At 43.3% G+C, this 23473-nt stretch overlaps 1 protein-coding gene across 1 annotated transcript in view; it reads left to right on the forward strand.

Annotated features, from left to right (window-relative positions):
• The window catches only part of LOC148454551 (bcl-2-modifying factor-like), a 79136-nt gene extending 68233 nt beyond the window's left edge, over window positions 1-10903 (forward strand). The window contains exon 4 of the mRNA XM_088460802.1: window positions 10693-10903. Coding sequence (XP_088316928.1) covers window positions 10693-10791 — 99 coding nt within the window. The 3' untranslated portion in view covers window positions 10792-10903. The remainder of the gene's footprint in view (window positions 1-10692) is intronic.
• Window positions 10904-23473: the final 12570 nt, after the last annotated feature.

The raw sequence follows: 23473 nt of genomic DNA on the forward strand, positions 1-23473 counted from the left end.
ACAGTATTTTTCCTCCACTGCCTTACTCCATTGCCGGCAGTATGCTGTTATCCACTTTCAAAGATATTTATATGAATCCTTATGTATCAGTCAGAAGATTCAAAATAGATCTATAACAGTTTGTGTAAGCAGTACGTATCTTTCCTGCTCACATAGGCACAACATATATATATTGAAGCAGTTCACAGTCTCCTTTATCAGCCTTAAGCTGCGTACTCACACATGGAGTTCCTCTAATTTGTTGAGAGCATATGCTTTTAATTAATATTCACCATGGCCATGTATTATAAAATCACAAAAATATATAAAAGAAAAATGTCAAGAAAAAAAATTGTTATCCTTTTACCGGTATGTTAAGCCCGCAGTCTCTGTGGATCTTTCAAACAGAGAAAACTGCTGTGGCTATCTCCGTTATTAATTCAATTAACTTTGTGCCAAAAACATAAGTGTAAATTGTGTCCATAAACATTTGCATAATGTGGAGAGCCGCAGGAATCTTAGCATGCCTGTGGATTTCCGCAATTTATGGATCTTGTACCGGGGGAGGATACCGCAATAGATACATCTCCTAAGAGGTGTATATGTACCTACTTCCCCTCTACATAGAGAGTATTCTACATGGGCTATACCAGCAGGGCCCATACCTTCTCCGTTTAAGCACAGAGAGGCACAGCGGGGACATTTCATTCTGCATACATATGTTTACCTGGGCATGCACAGTCCTGAAAGCACCTTTTGCTTCTGAGATGGATATACAACAAACGCTACATGCAGGGCCAATGTTGTTTTCTTTTTTCCTTGTTGACGTTCACGTGGAGACGTCCTATAATCTCCAAGGAATTTAAGAAGAAAGGGTGTCAGTCATAAACAGGAGCCTGACTTCTATGAATGAATGTCAAGGAAACCTCTGGACTCACCCAGGTTAAATGAGATATGTTCATCGAAAGGTTTCTTTTATGGCCACACGTGCTTCCTTATTTCATATATTCAAATCCCCTTTAGTATAGCACTCACCCAATATCGCGTAAATCTGTTCCCATAAAGTTATCTTTAATATACGGTGTCCCAAACGAGTAGTAGGAACCATCGGTTCCCAATTATATTGCTGAAATGTAACCATTATGTAAGGAGGAATGTTACAATATCCCACCTGACTATTGTGCAGGGAATGGGATTGAAATACCGGTTATCAGTTCAAATCCCGACTGCGGAAGCACGACAGGAGGAGATCCCGACTGGGGCTGGTAAATATTCTAATCCTCCTCTATCCCTCCCTTAACCCTCCCTTGGTGGTACCTAACCCTAAAACTCCCAGGGTGGTGCCTAACCCTAAGTCCCCACGGGGCTGCCTAAACCTAACCCTCCCTTCCCACACCCTAAACCGTTACCCTCCTGGGGGGGTGCCTAACCCTAACCTCCCCCTAGTGGCGCCTAACCCCTTCCCCTAACCTTACCGATTCCTGGGGGGTGCCTAAATCTAACTGCCCTCCGCAGCTAACTGCTAAGGCGCCCCGGACTTACCTTGTTCGGGACGGCGTCCTTATGCAGTCCGGTGTTGGGATTAAGATAGGCGGCGGTATTTTGATGCCTATGTTAAGTCCCGTGTCGGGCTTTAGCCGTTGGGATTTAGAGAGGCGGAAATCCTGACAGCTGGTCTAATAACTACAACCCTTGTGCAAGTCTGATCCAGGAAATGTTTGGTTGAAGTTATTGCTGCCAAAGAACCAACCATGTAATAAATCCAAAGGTTCACATATGTTTTTCTACAATACACTACAATGTTTACATGGTTTTCAATAAAGTCATCAAAACCTTATAATTGTTTGTTCGTTATTAGTTTAAGCAGACTATGTCTATGTCTATTCTTAGGGGTATATTTACTAAAGTGAGCATTTTTAGAAATGGAGATGTTGCTGCCATGGCAACCAATCAGATACTGCTTAACATTTAAATAGCACCTTCTAGAAGATAATAGCTAGAATCTAAGTGGTTGCTAGGGACAACATCTCCACTTCTAAAAGCTCTCACTTTAGTAAATATACCCTTTAGACTTAGATGAAGATCAAATCACATGTTGTGACCAATTTATGTAGAAATCCAGGTAATACCAAAGGGTTCACATACTTTTCTTGCCACTGTATGATACATAGACAAGTTTGGCAAGTAGTAAATAAACTTTCTCATGTATTGATTACAGTGTGATAATAGTATGATACAGAATCAGCACAGAGCTGTTTATTTCTGGTCTATGCAGGTGGGTAAGGTCTCAGCGTGTAAGGGGTCAGTGTTTTATTCACAGAAATGAATATACCACTTGCCAGAGGGCAGACTGTATTAGCCAGGGAAGAGTTGATAAAGAACATACTAAAATCCACCCAAACCTAATTTTAAGTTTTAGGTGGTATTTTCCTTTAACAAGAAGCTTTAGGAAAAGAATCCCTATTTTTCCGAGTCTACAGAAAAGAGACATCTCAGATGTGTGTGAGTCATTGGACTAGGCATAAAATGTCATTAAACATACTACAGTAAAGGTGCCTACACACATAGCGATGTGCTCACGATCCGACATCGTGTACGATTTCCCTTGAAAACTCTCCCCGGCAGCTCTGCACACGATTTGGTGTTTGCAGTGTCCAATCTTCAAACGATCTGTCGTGCATTCAGACTTTTCTCCAGTGCATTGTGTCCCATATTGGGAGACCTGCCCTACAGCACGGCAGAACTGACGATGCGATGTATGACCAGCGGGGATGCGCATCGCATCGTGATCGTGAGTGGGGACTTATGATTTACTCACGATTTGGGCATATTTTACACGATCTGTCGTTCCGATGCTTCAGAATCGGGAATCGGCCAGATTGTGTAAAATATCGCCATGTGTGTAGGCACCATAAGTCCTCCAGTAACATAGTTTTACTTTTGCAAAAAAAATATAATCTTTAAAAGTAGCCTATATTTGGAACAGAGGAAAAGTGTAAGATGGGCCATAATGTTAGGCCTTTGTCAGAAGCAAACTGTATAAAAGGGGCTGTATTAATAGGGCGATGTTTGTGTGAGAGGGAGGTTTTTGACTGTACTATATAAAACCCCAGTTCTGCTGCCTCAGCAGTGTGGTTTAAATTGAAGATTAACCCTGTGACCCACATAGTGTCAAATCACTTGCAGATGGCTCACTGCTCACTCTCAAACCCTTCACGCTGGGACTTCTAGGAAGGTTTGGACATGAAAACCTAAGTGCAGTGTGGGTTAAAGGTTTGCAATATAATTTTTGTTGCATCTGGAGCTGCAGTTCAGTGATTGATTAAATGTAAAAAATAAATAGTTTGAGTTTAGTTTAATGATTCTTTTATTATTCATTAATATATTCTTTTTATTTTGTATTCAATTGTTTTATAATGCAAGCGGAGTGCAAAACGGCAGGGCTCCACCAGTTCTTGGGCACTCATATTGCAGTGGAGAAGTGGGCAGCACAGTAGAAATGTTTAGTACACTATTTTTTAAATAAATAAAATACTGTATATACCGTGTGCAACCTCCTTCCCTACTCTCCCTGTATGTCCGGAATATACATGAATATCGGGGAACCTCATGTCAGACGGCACCATCCTAGTAGGCCCTGCAGGGGTCCTATACGTGGCTCTCACCTTATTGGCCAATATTCCTATGTCCTCCAGCAATCTGGTCACTGAACACTGTAATATATGGGAGAAGGAGTACATGGTGAATGAAATAAGTCTTCTGGGCTCTTTCCTGCAGTTTGTGGTGAGAGAGTGGCATTCTTCTTCTCACCATGGGGCCTGTTCATGTTGTTAATTATCGGGGTCCGTTCGGACCCCGATAATTAACACCCTAATTCGCCTCGGCCAATGATGAATTGCTCCGGCGTGGTGGCAGATGTGAAATCAGCTGCCCCGTGAGCGGCTTCACTGCTCCTTTTCGGTCGGAGCAGTGACGGCGGTGCGCATGTGCGACCTACAGGTCACGAATGCATACAAGAGCCCCGACGTCCGGCGGAAGGAGCCGGACAGGGGCGGAGGGATCCGGAAGGATCCCTTCTCGCAAGCCGGACTCTCTTCCCATAGGGTAGAGCGGGCGGCCAAGAACAAGCGGGGGTATTCGCCAGCTGAAGATGGCGAATGCCCCCACAGTTAAGCTCCGAAAATATAATATTTTCGGAGCTTGATGAATTCTGTCCCCATACTAGTGTATGGGGACAGTGGGCCATTCCGCAAACAGAAGGTAAGTAGGAAATATCTGTGATACTAGTGTATGGGGACAGTGGGCCATTCCGCAAACAGAAGGTAAGTAGGAGATATCTGTGATACTAGTGTATGGGGACAGCGGGCCATTCCGCAAACAGAAGGTAAGTAGGAGATATCTGTGATACTAGTGTATGGGGACAGCGGGCCATTCCGCAAACAGAAGGTAAGTAGAAGATATCTGTGATATCTCCTGCTTCACCTTCTTAATGAATGGCCCGAATACTTAATTTTAACAATTGCAGGTGAAAATGTGCTTTTTCACCTGCTTTTGTCAAAATTAAGTGATGATGAATAGGCCCCATAGTCTCTCTTTTGGAATGAGCAGCTACTGACTGGAGTCACCAGGGGGAGGAGGTGTACAAGTGCCGCTAGGGCAACAAAAGACCCCTGATCTTTATAAAGAACATTAAATCTGTGACGATCCCTTTATGTCAGTAACCTTCTGCTTCTTATTCCAAGGACAAGTGTCTAAATTGTTATGTGCAACAGCGTTACCAGTGTTTTATAACTTAGCTAATTGGCGCTAATTAAATCTGTTATGAATTGCCAGTCGTTGAGATGTGGTATTTCTCGGATGCAAGGACAAATGGAAGTTAGGATTCCAGTAGCAAGGAGTGGCATAGGAATCAGTGAGCGGAATAACAATCTGTAACTACTTGCAGAGGAATAGCCAAGATGATCTGTAGTATCTACTGGAGTCAAAGAGTTAGAGGAGTCCATATATAAAGCGAGGGGTAAAGAGACAAGAAGACTGTAAGGAATAGCCAACGTTATACACAGAAAATCAGAAGTCAGAGAAGCACAGGGTCAATACAGAATAGCACAATAACCTGGCAGTCCCCACAAGTCAGAAAGTGGGCTAAATGTTCTCAAGGGCTTAGATAATAACTGCAGCTGTGTCTCACCAGTCAGAACCACTGCTTCCATATCCAGAGGAACAGGGATTAAGGGCCTGATTTAAAGGTGGACGCGATTAAAAGATCAGGTGCATGCGCCCAATGTTTAAATTCTGCACATGCTTCCGAAAAGCATCTGTCCCAATGGTTACCACTGAGGGACACAGATGGGCGTTCCTAGGTGGTTAGAGGTTAGCTATCTCACTGTATTCAAATATTCTTGTTTTTTTGGATCCGCATAAATGGTTCTCGGAATGTGTGTTCACTTTCCACTTGTAAAATGCCACCCTGATGGCCAGTAATTCTTCAATACCACAGTTGCATTGTGCTGGAGAAGAAGACACTAGATCAGAGGACCAATTTGTATTCCCTCTTCTATGTCAGGATGGCTCACCTGGCAGTATCTGATGCATCACGTTCCAAAATTGGTTGCTGTGGAAACAGATATATCATGATAGATGTTGAGGTAAAGCCTTTTTACTTGAACTAAGTTTTCCTTGGCAGCTGATTCCTCCATGGCAGAAATTATGATGTCTTGAAGAGGTGCTGGAATATGTTGTGTTAAATGAGAATCCATTGAGAGCCACTGCACACGTACAGCTGACCACATCTAGGCAGAGCACTTCCAGATATCCCTTATGAGTTTGGGCCTCTAGGGGCAGGTTCCCCATGGTGTCAGGATCGGGAGTGTTGGGAGTAGCATCAGTAATTTCTCTAGGAAAAGAACCTCGTTATTTAATGAGATGAATGTCATGTTGTGCAAAGACTTCCACATCCACAAAGCTTCCAACAAACTCTGGATCAACTAGAACTGAAACCTTTTGCAGCTTTGTCTAGAACAGTAATCTACAGAGGTAATGAGACATACTGTAACTTGAGGCTGCTGCAGAAATCAGATTTGATAAACTACGAGGGTGGTTCAATAAATAATGTAAGAAGAACTCTCAATGCGTAAATTTATTCACCTCATAGGTATAATCAATAGTATGGCCTTGGTACAGGTTATTTTTTCCCCAACTTGTCTAAGCATTTGTTCCAACGGTACACAAAGGAATCTATCAAGGCATAGCAGAAATCATTGTCAAGTGCCTGAAGCCAGGACATGAAGGCTTGGTGAACATCACCGTCGGTTGCAAATCGCCTTCCACCCAGGTGCTTTTTCAGTGGTCCAAGTGAGGAAATCAACAAGAAGCATGACCTTGTGGTCCCAAAACAACTGATGGAGTTTGTTTTGAATTTCTTTGAAGGTGGGGACAATGTGTGTTTCCATGTCATGAATGCTTGCTTCATCTCCGATGTCACATGATGCACCCACGTTTCATCGCCTGTAACAATACACTACAAGAACTGCTCTCCTTCCTCATGGTACTGAGTCAGGTGCACAAGAGACAATCCCATCCTATTGGGTTTGTGAACTTCTGTGAGTTGCTTCAGTACCCAGCAGGAACACTTTTTCCTGTACCCCAGTTGCTCATGAACGATGTCGTGCACAGAACAGGCTAAGATGTTCAGTTTCTCAGTAATATCACTAACTTGAGAAAGTTTGTCCTCCAAAATCAGATCTTCAGTGTTGCACAAATGAAGGAAAATTAATTTCAGCTACTGATGTGCCCTTTAGATGCCTAAATCTGATCACACTACGCACCTCAATGTTTGGCCATGTGTCCGCCAGCCCCGCCATCTTACAGCTGATGTTGGGACAATATGACTGATGTTAGACGCAGTGTAATGGCTGTGAGTGGAAGCAGTGATCTACCTGCTCTTGCTCTGGCGGGAAAATAGAATAAAATGGAGAACATTACACATGTGAGAGGTCTTGTTTATTCATTGAACCACCCTCATAGAGGCTTACTGAATCTTCTGCGGAGTGCAGACTCCTGGAGGAACTTATTAGTGCTTACACAATACAAGCATAAGCTAACGTCATGTCGTTGGTGCTTCTCTCTATCTGATACAGGACTCAAAAATCCCATATTTTCATAACATCTTGCTCGTTATTTGTAATCATTTTGGGTTGTGTTTTGACAAAAAAGGTGATTTGTGGTGACATGACGGGTGGATGAGTGATGACATGACGGGTGGATGAGTGATGACATGACGGGTGGATGAGTGATGACATGACAGGTGGATGAGTGATGACATGACGGGTGGATGAGTGATGACATGACGGGTGGATGAGTGATGACATGACGGGTGGATGAGTGGTGACATGACAGGTGGATGAGTGATGACATGACGGGTGGATGAGTGATGTTGGTCTCAGTATTCTTCTGCCCCCTGCAAGGAAACCGGGCTGTTACTCTGTCCCTCACTGTGTTAGGAGCCGAGTGCTGCACATAATGCTACAGTGCAGCACCCGGCTCCTGTCACTGAGGAGTCGGCACTTTGGTATCACCCCTCGGCGGGTGACACCCGGGTGTGGACCGCACCCCCCCTTGTGATGCCAGTGATGCTTCTTGCAAACTGAATGTTTTTTATTTGATGCTGGTGACAACTGAGTCCTTAATTCCTGTAGCATTTTTGGAATAGGATAAATCATTGAGAGCACTCCGATTATTATGGATGTCTGGCTTGCTGCTTTTGGGATGTAAGGAAATATTAAGCTTGGACAGTAGAAGTTAGGTCTTCAGCAGCTTTGAGTGGCATAGGAATTGCTAAGCAGTATTACAATCTGTATCTATCTGCAGAGGAGTAGCGGCGATTATTAGTAGTCTCCACTCGTGTCAAAGGCAGGGAAGCACAACTAATACCCCTTTTACACCAAAATCCCGGGTCCAACCCTGGAATTTGAACACTGTTCAATCCCGGGTCGAACTCGGCTTCAGACCCCGTTTACACTGCAACTTGACCCGGGTTATTCCCGGGTTTGCCCCGTTCACACTGAACCCGGGTAATCCCTGCTTTTCTCTATAGAAGTAATTAAAAATGGTCTGTTTTAAGGTCTGACAAAGATGGTCACAAAAGGCAACAAAAGAGAGGGGTGGGGACTGATTACAGCATTGCTACAGGTTGCTGTTCTGGCTGTGGCAGGCTGTGTGCCTGCCTGCATTTGTGGCTGCTGGTCAGGCTGTGGTGCAGGCTGCAGTTCTGGCTATGGCAGGCTGTGTGCCTGCCTGCTTTTGTGGCTGCTGGTCAAGCTGTGGTGCAGGCTGCAGTTCTGGCTATGGCAGGCTGTGTGCCTGCCTACTTTTGTGGCTGCTGGTCAGGCTGCTGTGGTGCAGGAGGTTAAGCAGGCAAGCGATGGCTTCATGTGCATCTCTCTGCAGGGCACTGACAAATTACATCATCTGCCAGTGCCCCAGAAGCTCCAATCAGCATCTTTCAGAGCTAGCTGGGTTAGATAAGCAGGGTAGCACCCGTTCACACTGCCGCATGACACGGGAACAACCCGTGTTCAACCCTGCTCTCAACCCGAGTAATATTCCTGGGTAAATCAACCCGGGAAATTTTTCTGGGAGCCGTTCACACAGAACATCGACCCGGGTCGACCCGGCAATAACCCGGGTTATTCGGTTGGTGTAACAGGGGTATTACTGCCAGCCTGATATAAATCCCCGGGATGCAGGCAGGTTTACTGGGTGGTGTGCTGATCTGAATATGGCCCTGATTCAGAGCCGGACGCTCTGACCAGAGCGCTCGCTCTGAATTAGGCCCACCTCCATAATTATGGAGCGTCCTCCTGGACGCTCGTATAGCTGTGGGTCACCACCCACAGCATATACGAGCGTGCAGGATGATGGTCGCGATGGTCTTGACTATCTCGACCATCGCCACTGCGAGCCGAAGCCTGCGGTTGAGTTTCTCAACCGCAAGGCCCGGAGTGATTTTGGCTCTATCAGAGCCAAAATCACTCCCACTGACATCACTAGTGATGTCAGTGGGGCCGGCTTCTGACGGTAGGCGTTCCCTTGGGAACGCCCCCGTCTGGGAGGCACGCCCCTGGCACGCCCACCAAAGGGGGCGTGCTGTCAATCAACATCGACAGCACGCCCCCTTTGATCAGACACAACGAGCGAAGGAAAGTCCTTCGCTAGTCACGTCTCACGCATGCGCACGACAGAGCTCCCTCCGTCGTGCGCATGCGCAGTGCAGACCATCGACCCACTTGCGAGCGGACAGCCGCTCGCGAGTGGGTCTGAATCAGGCCCTATGTTCCAAGCAGATGCATAATAGGATATGTTCTCTGAAATAAGCACTGTAGCTCATCAAGCAGTATCACTGCTCCCTAGCCCACAGGACACCTGCACTTCCACTCCTCGATAAAAAGAGGCTGCCATTTTTGTATAACATTTCACAATCCTTTGTAGAACCACATATATGTATTTTCAATTTCTGATTTGCACCTTTGAAATCACAGTATCCTAGCTGTGATTTTATACCAAGGAATAAAGGCCCTCATTCAGAGCCGTACGCTCTGAGCAGAGCGCACGCTCTGAATGAGGGCCGTCCTCCATAATTATGGATCGTCCTCCTGGACGCTCGTATAGCTGTGGGTCACCACCCACAGCCTGTACGAGCGTGCAGGTTGATGGCCGCGATGGTCTTGACCATCGCGACCATCGCCACTGCGAGCCGGAGCCTGCGGTTGAGTTTTTCAACCGCAAGGCCCGGAGTGATTTTGGCTCTATCAGAGCCAAAATCACTCCCACTGACATCACTAGTGATGTCAGTGGGCCGGCTTCTGACGGTAGGCGTTCCCTTGGGAACGCCCCCGTCAGGGAGGCACGCCCACCAAAGGGGGCGTGCTGTCAATCAACATCGACAGCACGCCCCCTTTGATCAGACACAACGAGCGAAGGAAAGTCCTTCGCTCGTCGCGTCTGGCGCATGCGCACGACGGAGCTCCCGCCGTCGTCGCATGCGCAGTGCACAACATCGACCCACTTGCGAGCGGACAGCTGCTTGCGAGTGGGTCTGAATCAGGCCCAAAGAGTCTATTTAATTCTGAACCTAGCTTCATTAACACACATGGGTGAATGCTAGGGATGGCCATCGAAGAGCTCACCATTGATGATTTCCATAGATAATGCCCTCAGTGCTTAACATCAATAACATGAAACCATCGACAGAGAACCATCAATGCTTTGAACTATCAATGGTATCCATGCTGTAGATATGGCGTGACAATCAGTGAAGGAGACAGGGATGACAGGTACTACAAAGAAAACGCTGAGCCCCCCGTGCCGGTGACAAAAAAAGCATTGCTGTGCCTCTGCAGTCAACAGCAAAACTATTAACTATCTGTCACAAACCATCGATGGTTGCTAACCATCGATAGTCATCCCTAGTGGATGCTTTGTTTTAGATTGAATTGACAGTTAAGGTGTCACCTTAACCTGTTTTAACAGAGAAAAGTATAAAGTGCATGCTGGCTTTAAATTAGCTTTTATAAGAGACCATGATTTGAATTTCCAAAAAATACCAGTTTCTGATTCAGAGGGGGACACAATACATATGTAATGTTTCACTTTCATACACATGGATAGAAACAGCTTATGTAACACTTATTTCTTTCTTTCACTTTGTTTATGCAGGTTCAGCAGAACCAAAATCAGGTGTGGTTCCAGATCCTGATCTTCCTTCGGAACTTGGTGGTACATCGTAACAGGGACAGGGGTGATGTTCAGAGGTGAAAATCTTCCATGAATTAGGATCAATTCTTCTATAGAATCACTGGATGATCCTGCACCTGTTGCAGAGGAGGGCGCAGACAGTCACATACACAACTTTTTGTAAGCGGATGTTCCAGCATCATCAGGGATTACTGGTCAAACACTGTTGAGAAAGCCACTTGGGTTTAAGTCTGCAGATTTATCCAGCATAATGCAGCTTTGTGGGTAACTGAACAAATATGACAAAATTAATGTTTCTGTAAGAGTGCCTTAACCACAACAAAAATCTTTTTGCGGAGCTGATTTGCATTTCTTCAGCTCATACATGTTAGAGGACAGAAAAGCGTTGTGTATCTATCTCCATATATAAATACATGATAACTATCATTTGTGAAAGGGGTGCTTTATTAAAATGTAAAACGCGTGAGGAAAACAGAAAATGTAAATAATAGAACAATTATCAGATATGTGTGACAATTTCATAAGAAAATTAAAATGCATGATATAGAGTTCTGTTCATGTGCATATAAATACATACACAGGTCTATAATATTTTCGTATACAGAAATACTTTCTAGATTAGTAAATAATCGGTAGAAGTTTTGTAATACTAAAGTTTTATGGAGGCAGTTCTGTGTTTTCTTTATTTCTGACTTTAATGTATGAAATACGTACTCCCATTGCCAGAGTGGCTCTATTCAAACCCTTTTTGCTTCCTAATGTGCAGGAACCAAAACACGGATAATAATATCCAGACAATTCAAAACAGCACTATAATATAATAAGCAGACTGTGTAACATTTCTCAGTTGTTATTCTTGAATGAAGCTTCTCCAAGCAGTGGGATTTCTCTGTTTTATAGACAGAGGTCGTAATATACATTTACTGTATCATGACAGGCGACATCGCATATTACACTTTTTGAGATGAACACATGGTTCAAAAGTTTGTGGTGTTCTACGTGATTTTATTTTGTTTATGATGACATTGGAGAGGGGAAATCACATAGTTTGTACACTAGATGTATTCATTTACACTTGCTGAGTGTCAGCCCTTTATATATCTCACCATCTGTTTTTGTGTCATCTGTTAGATGATTTTATGTTGCCACCTGTTACATGTAATCACTGAGAAAAATCTCCATTGTTTTAACCACTTCACAGATGTTTGCAGCACAGGTAAACTCAGTGGATCTATACAGAACAAATGTGACACATTGACAGCCTGGTTTCCCGAGTCAGACGCAAAGTGGCTATGAATGCTGACGGCGTGGCAGACAGACATACCACTTTATGCTAATGCCAGTATTTGTACGGCTTCATGCATATGCATCACGCCGCGCCACTATTTCTGTAGCCATCATCGATAGCTGGGTGTAAAAGATCCGTCAGAGACAAGCGTACCAATGGCATATGCGCATAACATAGCCCAGATCTCTGGCTACATGGGCACGCCGCTAGCACAAAACGCCCACAAAATGGATCTTTTGCATTGCGGTCACAAGGTAGCCATCCAACTGCCACCCACAAATGTCCATCCCATGGACAGAGAGAACCGTCCGTGCACAGAGCCTCTTGCATGGTGCGTATGCATGTTGCGGTGCATGTGCAGTTTGCTTTCAAATTGACAGATGCGTCCGCTTTTGGACTTGTGTGAGACTCAGATTCAGGTCCTTAATTTTATGTGAGAGCGTATTGTGGGCTTTACATAACCCAAACTTATATTCTATTTGAGGCGGAAGTTTCATTTTCCATCAACTGGTATAGATCAGAAGGATAGAAATGAGTTGAGTGTGTTTCTCCAAATATAAATACATAATAACCTTCATTTATGATTAATTCATTTCCAGAAAGTGATTAGCAAAGCGCACATAAGAGTAAGAGTCTCTCGTTGTAAGTCAGTGCTTATATAGGAACATAGAATTTGAAGGCAGAAAAGAACCACTTGGCCGATCTAGTCTGCCCCTTTGTTTAACCTTTTGGTAACCTCAACCCTATTTGATCCTAAGTCCTTTGTAAGGATATTCTTATGCCTATCCAAAGCATGTTTTTAAATTGCTATCTACTACCCTTTCTGTGAAGGTAATTTTTCCTTCAATTTCCTTTGAACCTCCCCCCCTCCCGTTCTAGTGCTTCTTTTCCTTTGAAGAATGTCTCCCTCCTACACTTTGTTAAAACCCTTGATACAGTATTTGAAAGTTTCTATCATGTCCCTTCTTTCCCTTCTCTGCTCCAAACTATACATTTCCTGGTACATTTTGTGGTGTAGACCTTGCACCATTTTAGTTGCCCTTCTTAGTACAGTCTCTAATGTATTTATATCCTTCTGGAAATGTGGCCTCCAGAACTGAGCACAGTATTCAAGATGAGGCCGTACCAATGACCTATAAAGTGGTATTATCACTTCTTTCTTTTTACTACTGATTCCTCTCCCTATGCAACCAAGCATCTGACTTACCTTTCTCATTGCTTTGTTACAATATTTGTTTGCCTTTAAGTCACCTGAAATAGTGACTCCTAGATCCCTTTCCTCCTCTGTAGTTTGCATTATAGTGTCCTTGATACTACAGTATATTCAGCCTTTGGGTTTTTGAGCCCCAAGTGCTTGATTTTGCATTTTTTAGCATTAAACTGTAGTTGCCACGTTTTTGACCATTCCTCTGATCTACCTATATCATCAATCATTTGTCTTACCTGGTGTGTCTACCCTGCTTGCACTTACTGTAGCAGTATAGTAATGGTATGACCTAAAATATCATATAACATAAGAGTAATGCAGGAGTCTATCATTGTAAGTCAGTGATTACACTTATGGTAGCAGTATAGCAATGATATGACCTATAATACTGTATTACATAAGGGTAATGCAGGAACCTGTCATTGTGAGTCAGTGCTTGCACTTACTGTAGCAGTATAGTAATGGTATGACCTATAATACCGTATTACATAAGAGTAATGCAGGAACCTGTCATTGTGAGTTGTGCTTGCACTTACTGTAGTAGTAAAGCAATGGTATGACCTAAGATACAGTATTACTAATGTAGAGGGGTAAATGTAGTAGGGTCCGAGTTTGCAAAATTGTGCGAGTATAGAGCCACACTTTCACATTTTCAGAACTCACCCTAGAGGTCCCAGCAAACCTCCCCCGCATGCTGATACTTGAGAACCAAGGACCTGCTGTTACCTGTAGTTCACCTGCAAAAGAAATATTAAAATAACCACAACACACAAATACCGTGAAAGTAAAGTTTTATTAAAGCATACATGCACACTCCCACCTATGCATACTCACCTATTCCTAGCATAGACCATGTCCTCTTCAGTCCAAGTAGGCATCCACGGGGTTAAAAAAAACGGGCCGCAAACCCAGCTCGTTGTGTCCAGGACCCACGTGAGTCCTGTCATTACAGGAGCCGCCAGCCAATCAGTGGACACTTCCGTAGGAGCTTTCCCACATAGACATCAATGGTGGGAAAGCTCCATTGAAGTCTATGGTGGGAACCACTACATTGTAGCCTTTGATGGTAACCGCAAGGTTCACCTCAATTATCCTTGTGGTTACCATCTTTGGCATACAACTATTGTATATAGCATTGCATAACAAAAAAGAGATCTGAGTTAGACCTTTTTTATGCTAAAAATAGATCCATGATCTTGAAAAATATCCCCCAATGTCCGTATTGCACATTGCTCATTCTATCATTCCCCACGAGCCAGCACACCTGGGAATACACAACCACTGTTATTGATTCCTGCAGTTGTCTAATGCTGAGCCAGTATACATGTTTGTTTTTGTGTTACTTTTAGGTTGTGCTGAGATATAATAGTGACAATCATCTTTTCCGTAGATTTTTATACTCTTAGGGGTCAATCCTATTAGCCCCGAGTCAACTCGCAGTGCAAATAAGTGCAGCCATATACTGTACTTATGGTACCTCTGGACTCGCTGATTTTTGTTTGCAGCCAAATAGGGCTGCATACAAAAATCTGCGAATACGGGGCAAGATCGGCTGTGAGTTGCGGTGCCTATGAACGTGTTTTGTGGCCCGCCACGCACCTAATATGATTGACCCTGTAAGGGTACCATATTGCATGGGCTTTTGTCTGCCACGGAACAGAGCCATTTAGCACATAAATCCTGCTGCCTTTTTCCCTTCCAAATAAGACATCTTTATTGGCCTGATATACACAGTAGATTGCATTGTCATATTGTTACCAGAACCTCAAATAGTGGGCTCTTATAACATGTCTTACACAATGAAAACCTAAAAACAGTTACATTATTACAACCTGATCACACGCAACTTTGTAAAATTATCTGTTTGCGACCCGGATCGTTGGAACTTACATGTCTGAATAAGGGGAAGAAACCAAAATGAAGCTCTGCTTTTATTACTCCGTGCTCCCTTGTGTTTTGTCTCACCCCAACACACAATTATTATATTATACATATTATATTTTATAGAAAATAGTCTGGGCCAGGTATATCTCAGTCTAGTATTCATTTTCGTGGCACTGCCACAATTTTCCAAGGTTAAAATAGGCAGTCTTGGGAATGTGTAGATGGAGGCCTGCTTTGTGTGGGTCAGTGGCATGGCCTAATTTTCCCATCTACAATGTTGTGTAATTAATGCATCTGTTTTAATAAACTTTTATGTTGACAAAATATCTATTTGTAAAATAATATACATCCTGTAAACTCTTCTACCACATGTCCTTTGTGGATGGGAACATGGTGGGAAGGTGATCGCTTAGTAACTTTCTGGTGATTAACATTGCGTTCTAAAGAATGACTGCACCCAAACCATGGTAATAATATGTACTCCACAGTGTTATAGAACTACCAGAATGCTTCACTTTTGGAAGCAAGTACTCAGGACCTTAGGGTTCCTATGCACTTATCCATTTGCTGAAAACATGGGGAGAGATGACTCATCTAGCCATATGGAAGCCAGACATGACCGGTTCCATTAGGTACAAAATTATCTCCTCCTGGACTTCCTTCTTAATTTATGATTGCAGCCACCTGCATTAGAAACTCCCTTCCCATCCATTAACTAGTCCAACACAGGTGACTGCAATCATAAATTAGGTGGTAAATCCAGGAGCAGAGCATTGTGTACTTGGAGAAAGGGGTCATGTTGGAGGGGAAGCTAGTACTCAGGACTGTAGGGCTCCTATGCACTTATCCATTTGCTGAGAACATAGGGGGAGATGTATTATAGCGGCACTTTATCAAGGCGAAGCAGGAAGCACTAAACAAGAGATGTATGAACATCTCATCGGCCTGAGCGGGGGAGTGATAACTCCCCCCTCCGGCGATCCCCGGCTGAGCACACAGCACATCAACTGATGCGCTGTGTCTCAATCACAGACGGCTCCACTGAGCATGCGTGAGATCTCACAATCATCGCAAGATCCCGTGTGCAGCCCCGGAGCCAGCAGCCACCGCAGCAGGATAGTGTTGTCCCTGGTGAGAGGATAGGGCATCGCCAGCTGCAGTGGTCGATATCCATAGCTGCAGCTGGCAGAGCAGTAAGGCGAACTGACCGTTCATACATTGCCCTGCCCATTGGAGCTGCTATCTTGTAGATAGCAGCGCCGATAATGACAAGGGCGCATAGCGCCCCTGTCATTTACTACCCAAACCCCCAATAATACATGGGGGAGCGGCTTTTAGTATATCTCCCCAATGGGGAGAGATGACTCATCTAGCCATATAACCTTCCTCTGCTTCTCACTAGTCCATTGCCTGTACTATGCACCACTGAGCCCACAAGGCCACATTACTAGATATTATGAGCAGTTTAAGTACTGCAATATGACTACTGTATAGTGCTCTGTGGAGTTCTTGTTGGACTGGTTTTTGTTTAATTTTATTATTGTCTTCTACTGTATTTATAAAGTGCTGACATATTATGCAGCGCTGGACATTGTATGTAAATGTTTATTTCATGATCCCCTCAAAGACATGAAACATCAAATATATATATAAAATTCTATATTCAATTTATGCTAATTTGTTACTTTTGGTGTCCAAATTTGTCACAAAGGGGTCTATTCATAAAGCAGTGAAGTGTCCTGTTGAAAACAGGGCACTTCTCTGCTTCGTGCTATTCATAGAGCAGGACACCGCTGGAGAAACGTATTACTTCTCCAGTAATGCACCTGCTCCTGTGTGTATCGCATCACCATACATTTGTATGGTGAGTGCCATTTATAAAGGAACGGAAAGCAGAGCTGTTAGTGGAGAATAGCAGCGAAGACCGCTGTCTTCCTGCCTTCTCCCTGTTATCTCCGCCCCCTTTTCTGCCAGCAGCCAATCAGGGGTGCCCAGGGTATATGCATATCCCGGGTCACCTCTTGCAGTGCTGGCTGGTGGCTGCCCCAGTGCCTCCCCCATTCCTACACCTTTCTCACTATTATAAGGCGACCTGGCATATGCCGTGTCCCAGACTGCCCGCATCCCCCTCCTATTCCTTCCCCTGCAGCCGCTAAGGTGACCTGGCATATACATAGACCGGATCACCTCCATCCGGATTGTCCCCGGCCCCCGCCTGTTTCTTCCCCTGCCGCCGCTAAGTAAGGTGACCCGGCATATGCCCTGGTCACCTCCATCCCCTGCCGCCATCGTAATGAGCCATGACCTGCACAGACGCTGGCGCATGCACAGAAGAATGAAGCCCCCAAAGATGGAGAGAAGCAAAAAAGACCATATTGCAGGACCTGGAATTACCGCTTCGCTTCAGGAAACGGGTAAGTGTACATGAATTGCTACTTATCAAAACTATAGATCAAAGTGATGCGATCTACAGTGATAAGTAACAATTCTATAACGCACATCTTCATGAATAGACCCCTAAGTATTTTTAAATCTTTATGCAAATAGCCAGATTATGGCTCTAGACTTCCTGCCACTTGTGTTATAGACTGGTCTACAGGTCTCTATCACATTTTAATTCCTACTAATGATCTGCTATTCTGGAGCCGCACACAATTTAGAAAGAATCCCATTGTTCTCTCTCCCGCTATGGTGTCATTTATTAGTTTCTCTTTGTTTGTCTTATTCAACCTCTTCTTTCCTTATACTTTTAGCAGCCGTGTTACAACAAGAGTCATGGGGAGTACAATCTGTATCCGACCAATGTTTATTACAAAGTAGAAGATATTCTGGAATCATTTTCTGCGTGTACAAGTGAATTATTTGGGCCTATTCATCAAAAATAATTATCACATGTGATAATTATGGTTTGAACTCGCTGTGAGTTCAAACACAGTTTAGGGGGCATTCATCATGCCTCCTGCCCCAAACTATCCCTTCAGAAAAACTGCTGATTCTACAAAGCAGTTTTTCGAAAGTGAAAGGCTTTTCTCCTGCACTCGGTCAGTTTTCACTGCCTGTCCAGCTTCAAGACAGGCTGCGGACTTCACTCCCCCCCCCCCACCACGGGTGTACATTTGCAGGTGTGGTGTACAATCCACCCCCGGGTGTCCACCCCCCTCCTCCCCACCGCCGCATTTCCTTAGCCCAGCTCACCTGTCTTCTTTCAGTGAGTCCGGGCCACATGTCTGTAGTGCTCCGGGGCTCAGCAGTGCAGACATAGCAGGGAATAGATCCCTCTACTGTGGTTGCCATGTAAATCCTCACAGGCTGCCGTGTAAACAGCAGCCTGTGAAGGTTATCGGGGGCTGAACACCATCTCAGAATGACGTTCCATAACACCATCAAGTTCCAATAAAAATGCTTTTTCGGAACTTGATGAATGGCCCTGACACTTATTTTTCACAAAAGCATGTGAAAATTATAATTTTCACATACTTTTGTAAAATATAAGTGATGATGAATAGGCCCCAGAGTCACTAACAATCAGTTGAGTCAACTGGATATATATATTTCTAATCAATTGTTAGTTTTAAATAAACTAAATATTTGGCCCATGTTTGGCTTGTGTTGTACCCACTACCAGAAGGCAGGCCGCAGTGTAATATGAATGTGCATGCCTTATTTTGCTTTGAATGGTATTGCCATTTTAAGTCTCCTGCTTAAACATACCAAGCAGCAACTTTTGCAAGCTGCCCTTTTGGACATTTGCCCCTTAGTTTCTTTACGGTGATCTGTGGATTCTATCTATCTCCTACATCTCCCTTGTATTCATCACTTTCTGATATGTATAATTAATGAACACCATTTTTCTGCATCCAAAATAGTGGTCTTTAACCCAAACCCAAGCTTGATCCACTGTGATTCCATATGCAGGTTCAAGGAATGTTTCTCTGAATGAAAATGGGACTTGGCGACCTCAGTTTTTTTCTTTGAATTTACATTTCCATTATTCTGAATACATTTTAAATATGTATTTTAATTATGAATTAGGTATTATTTAATTCCATTACAATTAAACGTTATGAAGTAATAAAAAATAAACTCTTAATGACAATTTATGACCCCACAACCATTTTGGTTGAAATTCAGTAACAAAAATTAAATAGTTTAAAACGTTTCTTTACTATGTTAATTACTTTGTTGTGTTTTGCGTCATTAGGTTATACACCAGGAAAAAGTTTTGTGTTGAAAAAACACATATTTACTGAGTAAATAGAATTTAACACATGTTTTGCATGAAGCCAAAAAGGCTTTTTACAACAATAGGTACTCACGTGCTAAGTTTAGAACAAGCACAAATATCCCCCGGAGCATGCAAATGAATAATAAAAATTAATTTGGCGCCATATAGTGGAGGCAGCCATTTTGTAGGTAGATCCAATATTCATGAGATAGCAGACTCTCAGTTCATTAGGAGACAGTGACATCCCAAAAAGCACTTCATGACCAAATACTCATGATACACTGGTTCCTTGTGAAGAAATAGGTTCTATTGTCATGAAAAATATTTTTTTTTAGATTACATGTGTACTTCTATCTTTAAACTAGAAATTTAGGGTAGAAACCATAAAGTATAATAACTGTCTTTAGTCACGAGATATTGCATGTATTTGCAGCAAGGGCTATGCCGTGCATGCACCTCACTTTACTATCGTCCACAGTTTCCCAGTCACTGTCATGTACATTACCACTATTGGTCCAGCAGTTTCAATCTATGATTTTTGTGTATACTGAATTGTTGACCTTACACTTATGTATTTTCTCCATTTTAATGAAAGATGTAAGATGATAGTTGTGTAAACAATGCAGCAATGACCCCACAAATATAGCTAATTCCTGTGATCTGTCCTGTGAATCTTTATGGACTTGTTCGCACTTCCCGTTAATAGCATTTACTTTTGTGTTTTTTAAATGATCATTTAGAGGCCTGTGAAAGAAAATGCATGCACCAAAAATGTAACTTCTCTTGTGTCGGCTGAAGCAAGTGGCATTGTATCAGACAAGTGTAGGCTGGAACAGGTCCCATTGTAACACATATGTTTAATCTTTCTATATGAATACATTTTTGGGGACTATCACTCTTATAGAAGGACTCCTGTACATAGATCTCTTTATAAACATAATTCTGATAAGTGCTACTCAGCTTTGAGTTACCCGGCATGTTTATTTTGTATATATTGTGAAAGACCGTAAGCAGACAGGATTTAATTGTGTTGCATTCGTATAAAAACTAATAAGACTGTTATATGCATAAAACGGGTTGTTCTCTGAATTGTTAACCAGTACCTGAGGAATTCCCAGTCACCGGTTCTAAGGTTAATACTAGAGTCTCTGTTGAGCAAAGTTCAACCTTTGCCCAATGTTGTGCCTTAGCGTAATAAGCCTGTTAGTGCTTATTGTACATTTTCTTGAGATATTACTTACAAACTGGATGGTCCTGAAAGGCACATGTTTCACTTCTACTATGACGAGAGACCCAGTGATAATGTAGCATTGCATTAACCACCTCACCCCTGGTCTATATAATGTAATAATGGACCTTGAGTGAAGTAATGGGAATTTAATTCATCCTCCGCAAATTTGCTTTCTGTCATTTTGCGGCACCAGTGCTCTATTGCTCCACGGTGATTTGGTTAATCCTGTGTGACCCCAGGACTTCCGGTGCTTGTGTATATTTTTCCTTTGTATAATGTGACTGTATATTATGTTTTATTCACACTGTCCTATTTTTGATATTTGTTACTGGTACAGTTTTTAATAAAAAAATATTATAAATAAAATTATAAAGTTGTTTTTATTGTCCCAATGTATTAAATTGGAAAGGTCAAGAATAACCCTGAATTTTCTTTAACAAACATATAAGGGCAGTGTGTGTACAGTATGTGTGGTATGATATTTCAACAGTAATAATGTCGACATTGATCATGTAAACAGTGGTGATCTGCCAACATGTTAGAATCCCTGGTGGCTCACCGGCGATATACCGTGCTCCCAACTGCTGCAGCGAGTCCAGTGCGGCTTCCGGGCCCTGGTGGTGATGTGACTGTGACTTCTGGGTCAGAGTTGTGATCCTCAGCTGTGATCCTCAGGTGTTCCAGTGAATATTTCTCCCCGAACCCTAATTTCTATCCCTAAACCTTCATCTAGTTCCTAACCTTAACCTTCCCCCACAGCCTAATCCAAACCTCTTCCCGGAACCTAACCCTAACCTGATTGATAGTTGAGTGGCAGCCAGCAGGTGAGGTAAGATGCTGCGTATCGGGAGCTGCTGGCACTACAGGTGTCCAAGTATAATGTGTAAAGAGGGGAGGTTTGTGACAAAGCTGCACCTAATGCAGATATGTGTATAATGAAGACTATCGGGAGCTAGAGGGGAGGTTTGTGACAAAGCTGCAGCCTAACCCTCTCTCTCCCCATAGCCTGACCCTAATTTCTCTCCACAGCCTAACCCTAACCTCTTCCTGGAGCCTAACCCTAACCTCTACCCGCAGCCTAACTCTATCTCTCCCCATAGCCTGACCTTACCCTCTCTCCACGGCCTGACCCTAGCCTTTCCCCGTGGCCTGACCCTAAGCTCTCCCGCAGCCTAACTATAAACTTTCCCTGTGGCCTGACCCAAAGCTCTCCCCGCAGCCTAACCCTAACCTGTCGATATTCTGAGAATGTCGACCCGTTGCCTGCTGGCATTCTAACAATGTCCACATAATAACATTATGATGTCGACAATATTATTGCCAACAATGTCATTGTCGACCTTTTTACTACATCTCCTTGTACTTACTAATGGTGTCTTCTTATTTACACAGAGTGCACACTAGCTGTTGTCAGAAAGAGAAATATCCTAAAACCATAAAACAGATACAGGGTTAAGCTGGGTACACACTTTTTCGATTGCAGGCTGATCATGTAAAACTGTCCCGATCAGCCATGCAGTCTGTCCCCAGTGTGACCACCTGTCAGCTGCATACACACTGTGCAGATATAGCACAGTGTGTACGGGCTTCTATGGGATTTTTTTATTTTTTCTTTATAAATTCTTTATTTTCTTTATTTTCAAAGCAGAAGACATACTTTTGTAACAAAAAAGAATCAATACAAAACATAGGCCCTCATTCAGAGCCGCTCGCTAGCGGCAGTACGCTCGTTCCGAGCGATGTTCGCACATCTGCGCATGCGTACGGTTTTTAGTATGCATGCGCGAACCAGTCAGTGCGGCCGAAAATCGTTTGTACGCTATATAGCGAGTGCCTGCTATTTTGAGTGACAGAATGAGGCGTCTGTGGGTGGTAACAGGGGAAGGTGCTTGAAAACGGGGGAGTGGAATTCGAACGCAGGCGTGCTTAAAGGTCAAAACGGGCGTTTTAAGGGAGTGCATAATTAATACAGCAGCGTCATTGACCACGTCACTTGGTTTTTTTTAACTCAGAACTGCTCGCAAAATAGCGGTTGAAAAAACCAACCACAAGAATAGCGAGCAGTTCATAAGCTGTACGATGTACTCGATTAATCTAATAAATAGCGGACATGACGTATGGTGCGAACGGCCAAGGGGCGTTTTTATCAAATAAACGAGCGTATGTTTTGCTCGCTCATTCAGACTTAGAGGTGTGATCAGACTGCAATGTGCGAACGGATCATTTGAATAGCCACCCCTTGTTTTTGAACGAACGACCGCAAATAGTGAACGGCTCTGAATGAGGGCCATAGTACTGTACATAACAAAGCACAATAATACAGCTCCATATTTAGACATATAAAAACCAGAAACCAAAACTAAAATAATTTAGTAAAGTCTAAAGTATAGCGTACTCCACTATAAAATAATCAGAAAAATAAGGAAAAGAAAAAAGATGGGGAAGAAAAATAACAGAGAGGGAAAGATAAAGAGGGGAACGAGGGGGAGGGAGAGGGCAAATGTACAATGGATGCCCCGAACTCTGAACCAAAACACCAGAGATATTTAGGAATTAAGGTTGTGGAATGAGGGCTGCATATGAGGTTGAGGATTTAAAATCAATCCAGCTGGACCATATAGCAATAAACTCAGAATGTTTCTCAGGGGCTGAATAAAGGACATCATCCATGGTCATATAAAAGTCAAGGCGTTGACAACAATCCCAGACTGTCGGAGGAATCCGAGAGCGCCAGCGAACTGGGAATACCGCCCTAGCAGCATTATTAATATGTCGAAGAAGGGACTTTTTATATAGAGAAATCGGGTCGGATGTATGGGAGAGCAACCAGAAGTCCGGAACAAATGGTGCAGAGTAGCCTAATATCTCCGAAACCAAGGCTATTATCCCTACCCAAAAGGGGGCAAT

Source organism: Taudactylus pleione, unplaced genomic scaffold, assembly GCF_031769625.1.
Source record: "Taudactylus pleione unplaced genomic scaffold, aTauple2 ptg000985l, whole genome shotgun sequence".
Lineage (NCBI taxonomy): Eukaryota > Metazoa > Chordata > Amphibia > Anura > Myobatrachidae > Taudactylus > Taudactylus pleione.